Genomic DNA, 14,182 nt, shown 5'->3' with positions numbered 1-14,182 from the left:
ATGTTGTTTGTCAAAACAGACAAAGTATGGCAAGAATTCAAAGAAATATAAATATGCAATATAGATGAACCTTGAAAATATTTCAATGAAGACAAGAAGGCTGATGAAAAGAATAACAAAACAAAAAAAAAAAAAGAAAGAAAGAAAAACAAGCAAGCTAGCAAACAAACAAAAAAGCATGTTGCATAATTCTGTTTAAAAGGAGGCCAAGAATTGGAAAGCAAAGAATCAGAAAGTAAATTAGTAGTTGCCAGGGCTCAGGAGGAAGGAAGGGAAAGTGACAGCTAATAAATATGGATTTCTTATTGTAATGATGAAAATGTTGTGGCAGTAAAGACTGGTGATAACCTAAGAACCTTAAAAATATAGTAAAAACAAAGAACTGTATACATTAGAAGGGTGAATTCTATGATGTACACATTGCATTTCAGTAAAAAAGAAAACATGAACCAAGTGTGGTAATATCCTTAAATGAAATGTGAAGAGACTCTAAAACACTATGAACAAATCTAACAAAACGGAAATAATGGAGGGAGGATCTTTTTCAGTTTCAGTAGGTTTACTCTTTACCTAAAGAAGGATGAAACCATTTCAGGGTAACTGTGAAGCACATCATATAAAAAAAAAAAAATTGCAGTTTTCTTTTTACCATAGATCAATTTGATGACATTAGTGAAGCATGAAAATTCAGCCTGTGCTAAGTGGCTTCTGAATTCTCAAGAGAAAACACAGAAGCAGAAACATAATTAATGAAATGTTTGCATCAGATCAAAGCAGGGGCAGTAGCCCAGGGATTTAAGTCCCAATGTACCTGGTAAAATAAGAGGCCCTCTGCCTTTTGTTCAGCTAGCGAAGACCTGGTCACCTCAGGTAGGTTTCCAGTTCCTAACTTAAAGAATATAGAAGAAAATACTTAACATTTTGAGGAAAAAAAAAATTGTAAATGAACCATATTGTGCCTGCCTCTTCATTAAAATCTGAAATCAATGACTAGACATATTTCGATCTCAGAATCACAAGAATCTGAACTGGTTAATATTCATAATGCAACTGTTTATTTATTTTATTTTGCTGTTTCTTCACAGGAAATATTTACTCTTTTTATCATTGGAAAAATGTATACATGAATTTAAAATATCTCTTGCTTTATTAAAATAGAGTAGGTACCGCAATAAAAATAAAAAATGTACAAATTCATCTCTATGTGAACCACATGCCATGTTTACTTAGGTCTGAGGGGAAGAAAAGTTCGTTGCTTCCATTCTATTCTTATAAACATTAAAATGTATACACATACACACATATAACAAAAAGGAAAGTCTATGCATTTTAGAAACATTATTGTCCCTCATCTTATTTCCACTTTAGTAACTAACAGGCCATTTAAAATCTAAAATGATGTGAATCATACAATAAATTCTGTTGTTTTCACTTCTTTTTAGCTCTTTTTTCCACTTGTTGAGAGAGTCACCCTTTGACAACTGCTCCTCCACAAAGAGGTAATGAGCATTGTAGGGAAGCAAGAATACATTTCTAGAAAACCAGGTCAATAATACTTAATCCATGTCTAAGCAAATACTGAACATAACATAAACTAAAACCAGGAATATAATTATTTTTTATTACTAGTCATTGATATACTCACTGTTTCTCGAACTAAGTCAAATTCTCTGAAACCAATCATTCTTTTTTGAGAAACATAAAAATTGTTATTGTTTTTTGTATCTAAGTGACTATTTTCAGCCATCATAGATGCTCAGTCCTATGTCTTACAATTTGTTCTCTCTAACACTGGTGTCTCTTCTAGGTTTTTCTCAAGAGGTAAAGAGTTAAATTTCTCTAAATCTACTCCCTGGGATGAAGAAACTAACACTCAGAGAAGAGCTTACAGAAAGTAAAAAACCTCATGAATGACATCTAGATTTACATCCAGTTTCTCAAAGGTCTTTCTCAGGTACTTTTTTATTATTGCAGAATAGAGAGTCATGCCTCTTTAAAGAGTGGGTGCATGACTGAGTAATTTTCTAAGTATAAAAAGACACTTACAGAGAAGATATTCTATCTTTTGACATTTTGTAGATGCCAAAAAGTGTTACACATACAAATATCATTTTCTTGATCATTTTCTCCAAAAGTTTACACAATAACAGAGAAGAATGGACACGGGGAATTGCTCCTCCTTAACTGAATTCATTTTCTTGGGAATTACGGATAACACTGAGAACAAAGTGATTCTATTTACTGTGTTTCTCCTTGTTTATCTCGTTACTCTTCTGGCAAATCTCGGAATGATAACCCTGATTCGGATGGATCCCCAGCTGCACACGCCCATGTACTTCTTCCTCAGCCACCTCTCCTTCTGTGACCTCAGCATTTCCACAGCCGTCGGCCCCAAGATGCTGGTGGACATATTTGCTAAGAACAGATCGATTCCCTTCTATGGCTGTGCCCTGCAATTACTGGTGCTCTATACCTTTATAGACTGTGAGTGTCTCCTGCTGGCAGTGATGGCCTATGACCGGTACAAGGCCGTCAGCAGCCCCTTGCTCTATGCGGTCAGCATGTCCAGCAGGCTGTGCTCCCTGCTCATGGCGGGGGTTTACCTGGTGAGCATAGCAGAGACTTTGATACACATGACATTAGCCTTCCGCTTATGTTTCTGTGGGTCAAATGAGATTAATCACTTTTTTTGTGATGTTGCTCCTCTTCTATTGCTATCTTGTTCAGATACGCAGGTCAATGAGTTACTGATATTTACTGCTTTTGGCTTCATTGAACTGAGTACAATTTCAGGAGTTCTTGTCTCTTATTGTTATATTATCCTATCAGTCTTGAAGATCCACTCTGCCAAAGGGGGGATCAAAGCTTTCTCTACCTGCATCTCTCACCTAACCTCTGTGGCAATTTTCCAGGGAACAATGCTCTTCATGTATTTCAGGTCAAGTTCTTCCTACTCTCTAGATGAAGACAAAATGACCTCTTTGTTTTACACCCTTGTGATTCCCATGTTAAACCCTCTGATTTACAGCCTAAGGAATAAGGATGTGAAACAAACCCTGAAAAAATTGAAGAATAAGCAGTTTTAAAAATTTATATTTTGTGTATGTGCACACATACACATCCATACATATATGGTGATTGTTGATTTATTAAAATTAAATGGTAGGTTACATGAGAAACATAATTTCTATTTGAAGTGTATTGCTATTTCCCCACCTGCCATGCTGCTTTATATTTCCCGAATTTGTATACAGCATCAGTTTCTGGGAAAAACTTAAATGTAAGACCAGAAACTATAAAACTCCTAGAGGAGAACATAGGCAAAACACTCTCTGACATAAACTACAGCAAGATCCTCTATGACCCACCTCCCAGAATATTGGAAATAAAAGCAAAACTAAACAAATGGGACTTAATGAAACTTAAAAGCTTTTGCACTACAAAGGAAACTATAAGTAAGGTGAAAAGACAGCCCTCAGATTGGGAGAAAATAATAGCAAATGAAGAAACAGACAAAGGATTAATCTCAAAAATATACAAGCAACTCCTGCCAGCTCAATTCCAGAAAAATAAATGACCCAATCAAAAAATGGGCCAAAGAACTAAACAGACATTTCTCCAGAGAAGACATACGGATGGCTAACAAACACATGAAAAGATGCTCAACATCACTCATTATCAGAGAAATGCAAATCAAAACCACAATGAGGTACCATTACACGCCAGTCAGGATGGCTGCTATCCAAAAGTCTACAAGCAATAAATGACTTTTTCAATATATTAATTTTTTTCAGTTTTTAATCAAGCACTATTTAAATTACACTAAGATATATAGTGCATTTTGTTAACTGATCTTTGAGCTTTTCAGTTCTTTATGTACTACATCTTGTAGTTTAAATACAATTAAATATAAGCTAGTATTAATAATGTGTTAACTAAATAGTCAAATAATTCATAATAAGCCTGAAATTCATCATGAGATAATGCATGGTGGTCTATTATTCAAAAGTAAAAATATCTAAAACCAGTCTAAAGAAAAGGCATCTTTGGATATTCAGTCAAATCAGAAAAGGATTCAATTTGGGAGATGAAAAAATAGCAAGCAGAGAATCTGACAGTTACTCAGATCTTGAAGTGTACGAGTCCATGCCTGTTAGAAGAAGTCATATTGGCTACAACATGGAAGAACCATGAGGAGCATATGCTAAGTGAAATAATTCATACAGAGGAAGACAAGTACTGTACAGGTCTCACAAACATGTAGAATCCAACTGGTCAGTCACATAGAACTAGAGAATAGATTGGATATTGCTACAGGCTGAACAGTGGGAGCAATGGGTGATGCTGATCAAAGTTTACAAACTTTCTGTTACTCAATGAATAAGTTCTGGGGGTCTAATGTGCACTGTGATTCTAGTTAAAATTGTGTATTTTAAGACTGAAATTTGCTGAGAGAGTAGTTTTTAAAGGTTTTCATGGTATGCACACTCAAAATGATAGCTATGTAAATTGATGAATGTGTTAACTAACTTTATTGTAGTAATTATTTCACGATGTACACATATATTAAATCTTCATGCCCTATATCATAAGCATGTTGTCAATTTTATCTGAATACAGTTTAAAAAAAAAAGTAAAAGAAGTTGAGGGACAGTGGACAGAATCATAGTAAAGTACATACTTGTGCTTCATGATCAGCTGTAGAGTCTTCTGTGACTCTCTGCACACCAATTTCCTTCCCATTTTCCTTACTCTTAGCTCTGGTTAAATACACCTCTTTGTCTCTTTGTTGTTCACAAAAAACCACCCATTTAAAAGATTACTTTATATCACCCTGTTTATCAGAGTTCTTTGCTTTTGAGCATTGCATTATATAAACAAAGCACTACATGTTGTCTGGAAGATCAAATAAACAAATATATAATAAACTAAAAATAGAAGACAACACTTTTTCACTGCTAATTATAAGTCAGTAGTACAAAATTAAACGAGGGTTTGATAAGTAGCTTACAAATGTATATCAGAATATAGTTAACATATTGAACACATATACACATGTTTGTTTGGACGGTCCATAAAATGGCTTTGAACATTAAGATAATATACTATAAGTTCAGTTCAGTTCAGTCGCTCAGTCGTGTCCAACTCTTTGCAACCCCATGAATCGCAGCACACCAGGCCTCCCTGTCCGTCACCAGCTCCCCGAGTTTACTCAAACTCATGTCCATCGAGTCGGTGATGCAATCCAGCCATCTCATCCTCTGTCACCCACTTCTCCTCCTGCCCCCAATCCCTCCCAGCATCAGGGTCCTTTCCAATGAGTCAACTCTTCACATGAGTTGGCCAAAGTATTGGAGTTTCAGCTTCAATATCAGTCCTTCCAATGAATATTCAGGACTGATTTCCTTTAGGATGGACTGGTTGGAACTCCTTGCAGTCCAAGAGACTCTCAAGAGTCTTCTCCAATGCCACAGTTCAAAAGCACCAATTTTTTGGCACTCAGCTTTCTTCACAGTCCAACTCTCACATCCATACATGACCACTGGCAAAACCATAGCCTTGACTAGATGGACCTTTGTTGGCAAAGAAATGTCTCTGCTTTTTAATATGCTATCTAGGTTGGTCATATCTTTACTTCCAAGGAGTAAACATCTTTTAATTTCATGGTTGCAATCACCATCTGCAGTGATTTTGGAGCCCCCCAAAATAAAATCTGACACTATTTCCACTGTTTCCCCATCTATTTCCCATGAGTAATAAGACATGCCTATTAATTTCACTAGAAAGAATAAGCTCTAAGTTCTTGCTAGTCGACTATTTCATCTGCTTTTGATCTGGTTTCCTGAAGGCTAAAGCACTAAATTGGTTTGTTAAGAAAACTAGGATGTGACCATGTATTTAAAATACCATAATGTACTGAAAGAGACATATTATCCTTTGCAATTATAAAATTAAAAACCTCTGATGGTCTTCAATTTTCTTGCTGCCATTGTAAAATGTTCTTATGTGACAATATTTCAGAATGGAAAAATAAAGCCTACATAATTCCTCTGTTGTTCAGGATGGTATTTGTAAAGCACTATGCCATGTTAAGAAAAATTATCATAGTGAAAAAATTAGGATAATTCTTGCATAATATGAAAGACTTAAATATGTGTGCTCCTGGCATACTTTATCAATTCACTCAGACTTCTTTTGACTTGTTGCTTATGAGCAGCAAAATGGCAGCAAATATAGTCAGAAATATAGTTAAAATAGGGTGTCAGTGGACTACCATTAATTCAGAGATTAATAAACATGGATCTAATTAATCCATCTTCATATATATGATCAGTTTTATGTCAGCATCTAAAGACTAATTCAACATGAATACTAGCCCATTTCATTGTATCTAGTGAGGAATATGTGAATAAAAGAAAATTTTTAGCCCATTAAATGGAATTCCTAAAATAGAACTGATTGATTCAGTTAATTGTAGGCTTGCTTTCCTCAAATTGAAGAAATTAATGAGAAATTATGGAAATTTTCTTTTTTTAGATAATTTCTAACTCAGATAGGAATTTGGGCAAAATGTTTCTTCTTTCTTGACAGTAATCTGTGAAAAAATGGGAACAATTTATCAAAAACTTTATTCTAGCCTGTAAATTTCAGTATTCTTCATTCTTTACCATTTTAATGTCTTCACATCACATTATCCTTATACATGCACCAATGACTCATGGAAAATATTATGCAAATGCAATTTATCAATGACATATGTAATATTTTAATATTACAGTCAAATTCCTATATCTTGACCTCTTTCTTCATCCTTGCCACTGAAATTCTTTAGCATAAACATGGCAATCACCAACTCAATGGCATGAGTTTGAGCAAACTCTGGGAGTTGAGGATGGACAGGGAAGTCTAGCGTGCTGCAGTCCATGGGGTCACAAACAGTCAGACACGACTGAGAGACTGGACTGAACTGAAACATGGCAAAGAAATGTTAGATTTGGTAAATGTCTAATGCAGAGGACAGACACACTCATACTTGTTACTGGCTGTACAGGTATACTTGTTACAGGTAGAAAAGCAGTAACATTCAACACACCAGTAAGTAGGAGGATCTGGGTTAAAGCTAGAGGCAGAAATCTTTAACCACCCTGGATGTCTTTCTCTTTAGTTAGAACCATGCTATGAACCAGGCAGGAACACCACTCTGAATACCTCATTCTTGCTTTCTATCCCTCAGATCACCCTGTGTAGAAGAGGGATTTAAGCTACATTACCTCTAAGGCTCTTTTCAGGTGATATGATCTGCCTCTATAAACTATGGCTTTACTGTAGCATAAATCCATCTATATCAATGGAAAGAATATGAAAAAAAGAAAAAAGAGTCACTTTACATTCAGTCAAAGAACTGATCTGAACATATAGGTGGGTATCTCAGTTGGTAAAGAATCTGCTTGCAGTTCAGGAGGCCCCAGTTCAATTCCCGGGTCAGGAAGATCACCTGGAGAAGAGATAGGCTACCCACTCCAGTATTTTAGGGCTTCCCTTGTGTCTCAGTTGGTAAAGAACCTGCCTTCAATGAGGGAGACGTGGGTTTGATCCCTGGGTTGAGAAGATTCCCTGGAGAAGGGAATGGCTACCCACTCCAGTATTCTGCCTGGAGAATTCCATGGACTGTATGGTACATGGGGTTGCAAAGAGTTGGACACGACCTGAATTGTCAGTTACATGAAGCCATGAAGACAGTGTGAGTTTTAGTAGGCCAAAAACTTTTAAAAACAGCTGTTATCCAAATTCAACATCTCATGGACTCCTTATGAGAGGGTAACAGGCAGGAAGGCTAGGGATCCCCAAGTAGAGGAAATAAACTACAAGTGGCAGACGCTTTTTGTTTGTTTGTTTTGTCTGTTCCTTCTCTATACAAAATTAAAAGAAGGTTTGTTTTAAATTCTGTGTTGTCAGGAAGACCCCTGGTTCAGCCTGGGCTTAACTTTTCTCAAACCTTGAACTGATAATGGCTCAACATATCCGTCTGTCTTAGTCATGGAAATGTTCTTTCAAGCTATGTTAATGAAGCTATGTATTTGTTTGGAAATCTGCCTTTCTTTAGGGTTCATGTCAATTGTTTTACAGTTGGGGATGACTCACCTTGCATCCCGTGCTGTCTCAAAATGCATGTTGTGGGAGAGGGGGCTGATGCAACTCTCTCAGTTTTGAGGTGATTCTTTAACAGATATATAACTCCTTGCTAAAAGCTAGCAAGTGGGGCACTCTTTCTGCCCCGTTATGGAGTCTATGTCAGAGCTTCCTCCATCCCTTTATACATTAATAAAACTTTATGACACAAAAACTTCAAGTGATCAAGCCTCCTCTCTGACTCCAGATCAAAACCCTCTCCTTTGGAGGTCACGAATCCTGGAGTAGCTCATGGCTCGAGACTGCAAACTTTCACTTATAGAAGTGGATAGATATCCAATTTTATTAGTGCTGAAGTAAACGGAAGTGAAATAAAATGTTAACAGTTGTGTTGACATTTACCAAATGGCAAAAGTACTTGTTTACATACCAAATAGTAAACAAGCATCTGCTACTGTTGAGGATGTGAAACAACCGGTTTTTATGCCTTGACAGTAGATTGAGATTTGACACTGCACTTGGTAAAATTCTGTGTCTGAATCTCCTATAGCTGGACACATAAATGTCCTAGGACCAAAAATATTATTCCTAGAAGTATGTCCAAGAGTACAGAGTGAATTTGCACCCAAAAAACATGTATAGAAATGTTGTATTAATTACAGTAGCGTAATACCAAAAGCAACTCATTTCTTTTAACACATTAGATCAAGACTTGACATACTTTTCTGAAAGTATTTAATAGTGTATATTTTAGGGTTTGCAGACCATAAAATCTTGGTACATCTAAACTGTTTTGTCCTCTATCACAAACGCAGCCATCCATAATACATGAATAAATGGTGTGTCACAGCTCCAGTAAAACTTAACAGGTCAAGTTTACTGACTCCTGCTTTAGATTAGACAAATGAGTTTATGATAAGTTTGTATGCTAGAAAAGTACACAGCAATGAGAAAGAATAACTTCATACAAGAGCATGGGAAAACTTCACAAACACAATCTTGAGTGAAAAATGTCAGACATAAAAGTGTAAAATCTGTATGATCTCACTACTATGTAACTTAAAAATAAGCAAACTCTCATATCATATGGAAAATCAATTTCTGATGGATGTAGGGACAGTTTCTGAGACTCTAGTAATTTTTTTGTTTTGTTTTTTTTTTATTTGGTTCTGGGTGCAAGAATCTTTCTATTTTTGAAAGATTTTTTTGCAGTCTACATTTTTAGATAGAAATTTTTCTGTATGTATATTATACTTTAAAATCATCCTCTTTATTTTTTTTTCTCTATGAGATTGTAAAAAAAATGTATTTTTAAGTCTAAAATTTTCTTATATAAAATGATTGTTCATATAGATTTATGATGAAGAAGGAATTCATAGGGCCTGGACTCCATCTTAGGCCTGTCCATGCTGATCATGCTCGGCCACCTCTCCAATGGACTCTGAACTCTGAGTTTAATGTCTATGGAAATGACAACAGAAGGATAAGACACCCCCACCCCGGACAGGGGAACCTTGAAGATCGTATCCAGGTTACTCCGTGCCTAAGAGAACACATACACTAATCACCCCTTCCTCCAGACAAGCCATACATTTTTCTGTACCTATCAGAGTGTAACCTTGGGCTTATTGATTATTGGCTAATTGTTTAACTGTCTGAGCACATGGCACATGAATGATGGGGTTATCGGGATTGTATTTACCGTTCCTTAGTTTATGTAAGTCTCAAGGAATTTGGGCTGGTGGGTTTGGACACGTACACATGGGGTACAAAAGATTTTCACAAGTGCTGGTCAGGGTCCTTGGCTAGGAGCAGACTCTGCCTTGGGCCGGCCGGTGTAATAAACTGCCCTCCACGATCTGCATTGTCCTTCTGAGTGAGTTTGTTTCCGGAACGCACGGCTACAACAATGAAACTGAGGTGCAGCGTAATCACCAGAGCATCTCAGGACATCCTCCATCTCCCTATCACTGAAAGCGCTGCCTTGCTTGTAGGACAGCACTGCATTCGTCCACCCCCTGACCCTCCCGGTCACTCTCTCAGCAACAGGGAGCACTCCTGGACTTTGAACTGGACCATGCAGTGAGCTCTCTGTCATTCTACTCAAGGTTGGAGGAACTGACCATTATATTCTGAAAAAGGTCATCTTTGGGTAGTGTTTGCTGACATAAAATTGTTTTCATGTCAGCAGAGGCACCAGGAAAAACCTAAATAATGACCATTTTTCCCCTCATTTGTATCTGAAGCATACATTTTCTCCTTAAGAAGCTTTTTGATTACTTAAAATCTCCATTTTTAATGAAGCACCAATCCCATTGGGAACTATTTTAGGTTACCCACCTTGCAATTAATAATGTAGCTACCCAAATTGGGGTTTAAATTGTTATATGGGGGAAGATAGAAAGAATGTTAGTCCACATGTTTTTGAGGAGCAGGCCTGTTAAAAAATTAACACTTGCTTCTGGCTGAACAAAATATAACCCAAGGGATTTTTGCATCCCTGAAGACAGGGATGTACCTGAGGGAAAAATTAATTTAGATAGGAGTAGAATTAGGGGATTGAGAACAACTGCACATACACCATACATGTAACAGAGAAGTAAATAATGATAGGAAAACATTTTTGAAACAGTTTCTTGATTTTGTGTGTGTGTATGTGTGTGTGTGCATGCTCAGTCATGTCCCACTCTTTGCAACCCCTGGATTGTAACCTGCCAGGCTCCTCTGTCCATGGAATTTTCCAGGCAAGAATACTGGAGTGGGGTGCCATTTCTTCCTCTGGGGGTCTTCCTGACCCAGGGATCGAACATATGTCTCCTGAGTCTCTTGCATTGGTAGTTGCATTCTTTACCACTGAGCCACCTGGGAGCCCTTCTTAATTTTAGTGGAAAATTATTAGCAATTATATTGTGGTTTGAGATTTGCCTCAATGATATCTCCACAGGTTACAGGTGACATTTTAGTGTTGAGCTCCTCATAGGCAAGAATGACAATGACATATACAAAGGCATTTTTAAAAATTGACATTAAGAATCACTTTTACAAAATTATATATGTACTACATTTATGGATTTTAGCATAAATAATTTCTCAGATTTATAAGGAAAAAAGTAGAAAAACAAACAAAAAAATTGAAAAGAACTGAGAAAACACCCAAACCGATAAGAAATCCTGTGTATTTCACAAATGAGAATTCAGATGAAACAGAAAATTAGTTATGATCAGTATTTAATTTCAGTCCATTAACATTTAGGTCATCTTATCTTATTGTGGCTTTATTGCCATTGCCTTAATACCTACTGATTCACATAAGAATGAAATTCTTAAGCATTAACCTCTTGCTTATTTGTTATCTTGTTGAGTATTTGTTCAAGTTTTTTTTTTTTTTTTTTGCTCACATTTTTTGTTTGTTTTTTATTTTTTTACTATTGATTAAAGTTCATATATTTTGGATACAAGTTCTTTGTCATATATACAAGGTTTCTAAATATTTTAAATATTTTCTTCATATATTATGGAAACATTTCTCTTTATATTAGCTCACATTGCTTCATCCTTGGTGGTGGTGGTTTAGTCACTAAGTCGTTTACAACCCCTGGGACCCCTTGGACTGTAGCTTGCCAGCCTCCTCTGTCCACGGGATTTTCCAGACAAGAGTACTGGAGTGGGTTGCCATTTCCTTCTCCAGAGATCTTCCCAACCCAGGAATCAAACCCAGGTCTCCTGTATTGCAGGCAGATTCTTTACCAAACTGAGCTATGAGGGAAGCCCCCCTTTTGCTAGATTAATTTAGTAACAATATTGATGTATACAAGGTCATCCTGTGTTAAATTTGTCCCTGAAATCATGAGCCAATATGCAGAAGCAGAAATATAATTAATGACATGTTTGTACAACACCAATACCCAGAGGCAGTGGCCCAGGGATTAAAGTCCCAAAGTACCCGGTAAAATAAAATGCTATCTGCTTACTGCTCAGCTACCTAAGACCAGCTCATCTCAGGTAAGTTTTGAGGTCCTGATTTAAAGAGCATAGGACAAAAACATTCCCATTTGGAGGAAAATCAATTTATAAATAAAACATTTTATACCTGTTTACTCAGTTGAATACATTCTGTAATTTAATGATCAGGAACAATATTTTCCTCTCAGAGCTGGCAGATTCTGTGCTTGTTAATATCCATAATATAACTATTAAATTAATTTATTTTGATTCTGGTTTATAGGAAAGATATTACTCCTTTTATAATCAGAGTAGCATATAGGTGAATTTAAAGGGGGCTTGATGGATTTGTTCTCTTTTATTTAAAATATAATGAACGAGTGAATTTAAAAATTAAAATGTGCACATTCATCTTCATGTGAAGCCCCATAGCTACTAAGGTCAAAAGAAAGAATTCCTTACACACGCACTGTTCTCATATACATCGGAGACATGTAATCTGCATGCGAATGTATGACAGACGCATAATGCATACATACTAGACAGAGAAACCTATGTGTCACAGAGGCATTTATTGTCCCTAAACCTATTTCCACTCTTATAATACAAAAGTCCATTAAAATCTAAAGAGATGCAATAGTAGGTGTTAGATTCTGTGGTTTACACTTCAGTTTAGCATTTTTCTTTGTTCAAGAGACTCCTCCTTTGGCAGCAGAAACTCTATAAATAGATAATAAGTCATGTGGCAAAGCAGTGATGGATTTTTAGAGAAAGGTTTCAATGTTACTTATTTCACGTCTCACTAAAGACTAGGATCAATAACAATTATTTTCATTGTTATCAGTGTATGGTGTACTAATAGATTGTAAAACTAATAATTAATATTTTAAATTATGTTTTATGTGCCATATGATGATGAAAATAAATGTTTGTATCCAAGGAACTTGTCCAGCATAGTAAATGGTTATCCATATGCTTTCAGCCTGCTGTCTCTAGCATCAGTGTTTTTTTCCACACTGCCTTGGCAATGTAACGAGATGTCAATTCATCTAAATATCCTTCTCAATACAAAGGTACAGTGCTCAGAGAAATTAAAGAGCTTATGGCAGTAGTTAAGTTAGGAACAACATCTAGAAATAGAAGTTTCTCAGCTATCTATCTTGGATATTTTTATTATTATCAGGTAGATAGCAATCCCTCCTTAAAGAATGCCCACTGACTTAGTCATTTTCTGAGTGTTTGCTCTGTCGCTAAGTCCTGTCTCACTCGTTGCGACCTCATGAACTGCAGCTCACCAGGCTTCCTTCCCCATGGGATGAGAATCTTGCCTGGAAAATCCCGTGGACAGGGAGCCTGGAGGGCTGCAGTCCATGAGGATGCAACGACTCAAACAGAGTTTAGCGTCAGGGCACGCATGCCGGCACACACTCAGAAAATGACTTGATCAACGGGCATTCTTTAAAGAGGTATTGCTATCACTCTGATAATAATAAAAATATCCGAGCTAGGCAGTTGAGAAACTTCTGTGTAAATCCAGACGTAATTTCTGAGGTCTGTTACTGTCTATGTTGTTGTTGTGCCGTCACTAAGTCACATCTGACTCTTTGTGACCCCATGGACTGTAGCACTCGGCTTCCTTGTCCTTCACTGTCTCTTAGAGTTTGTTCAAATCTATGTCAGCTGAGTTGGTGATGCGATCTAACCATCGCATCTTCTGCTGCCTCTTCTTTTGCCTTCCATCTTTCCCAGCAATAGGATCTTTTCTAACGAGTTGGTTCTTTGCAACAGGTGGCCAAAGTATTGGAGCTTCAGCTTCAGCATCAGTCGGTCCTTCCAATGAATAAGCAGGGCCGGCTTCCTTTAGGATTGACTGGTTGCTGTCATGAGCTCTTCAGTTTCTCTGAGCGCTACCTTCCTTGTATCAAGAAGGATATTTGGATGAATTGATATCTCATCACATCTTCAAAATAGTGTGCAAAAAACACTGATGTTAAAAACACCAGGCTGAACATATTTTAAAAAGACTATTGCAGAAATAATTGTCTTCTTCCCTGCAGATATTTTGTGAATGCCCCGAGGTGGTTCCCTTACGTGTATCATTTTCTTGTTC

At 36.7% G+C, this 14,182-nt stretch overlaps 2 protein-coding genes across 2 annotated transcripts in view; both read left to right on the top strand.

Moving 5' to 3' along the window:
* Positions 1 to 14,182, top strand: part of LOC122450481 (fatty acid desaturase 2-like protein FADS2B) — a 914,319-nt gene that overhangs the window by 881,322 nt on the left and 18,815 nt on the right. The window lies entirely within an intron of this gene.
* Positions 2,139 to 3,086, top strand: LOC122450573 (olfactory receptor 5W2-like). The gene has a single exon (XM_043482930.1). It carries the CDS (start codon positions 2,157 to 2,159, stop codon positions 3,084 to 3,086), a length of 930 nt encoding a protein of 309 aa, XP_043338865.1. The 5' UTR covers positions 2,139 to 2,156.

The sequence above is a fragment of the Cervus canadensis genome, chromosome 11, assembly GCF_019320065.1.
Source record: "Cervus canadensis isolate Bull #8, Minnesota chromosome 11, ASM1932006v1, whole genome shotgun sequence".
NCBI classification, from domain to species: Eukaryota; Metazoa; Chordata; class Mammalia; order Artiodactyla; family Cervidae; genus Cervus; species Cervus canadensis.
Note: the sequence above shows the minus strand (reverse complement) of the source record. Positions and strands in the feature narration are given on the sequence as shown.

Coding starts and splice junctions, on each gene's coding strand:
- LOC122450573 (XM_043482930.1), top strand. CDS start 2,157: ATGGACACGGGGAATTGCTCCTCCTTAACTGAATTCATTTTCTTGGGA.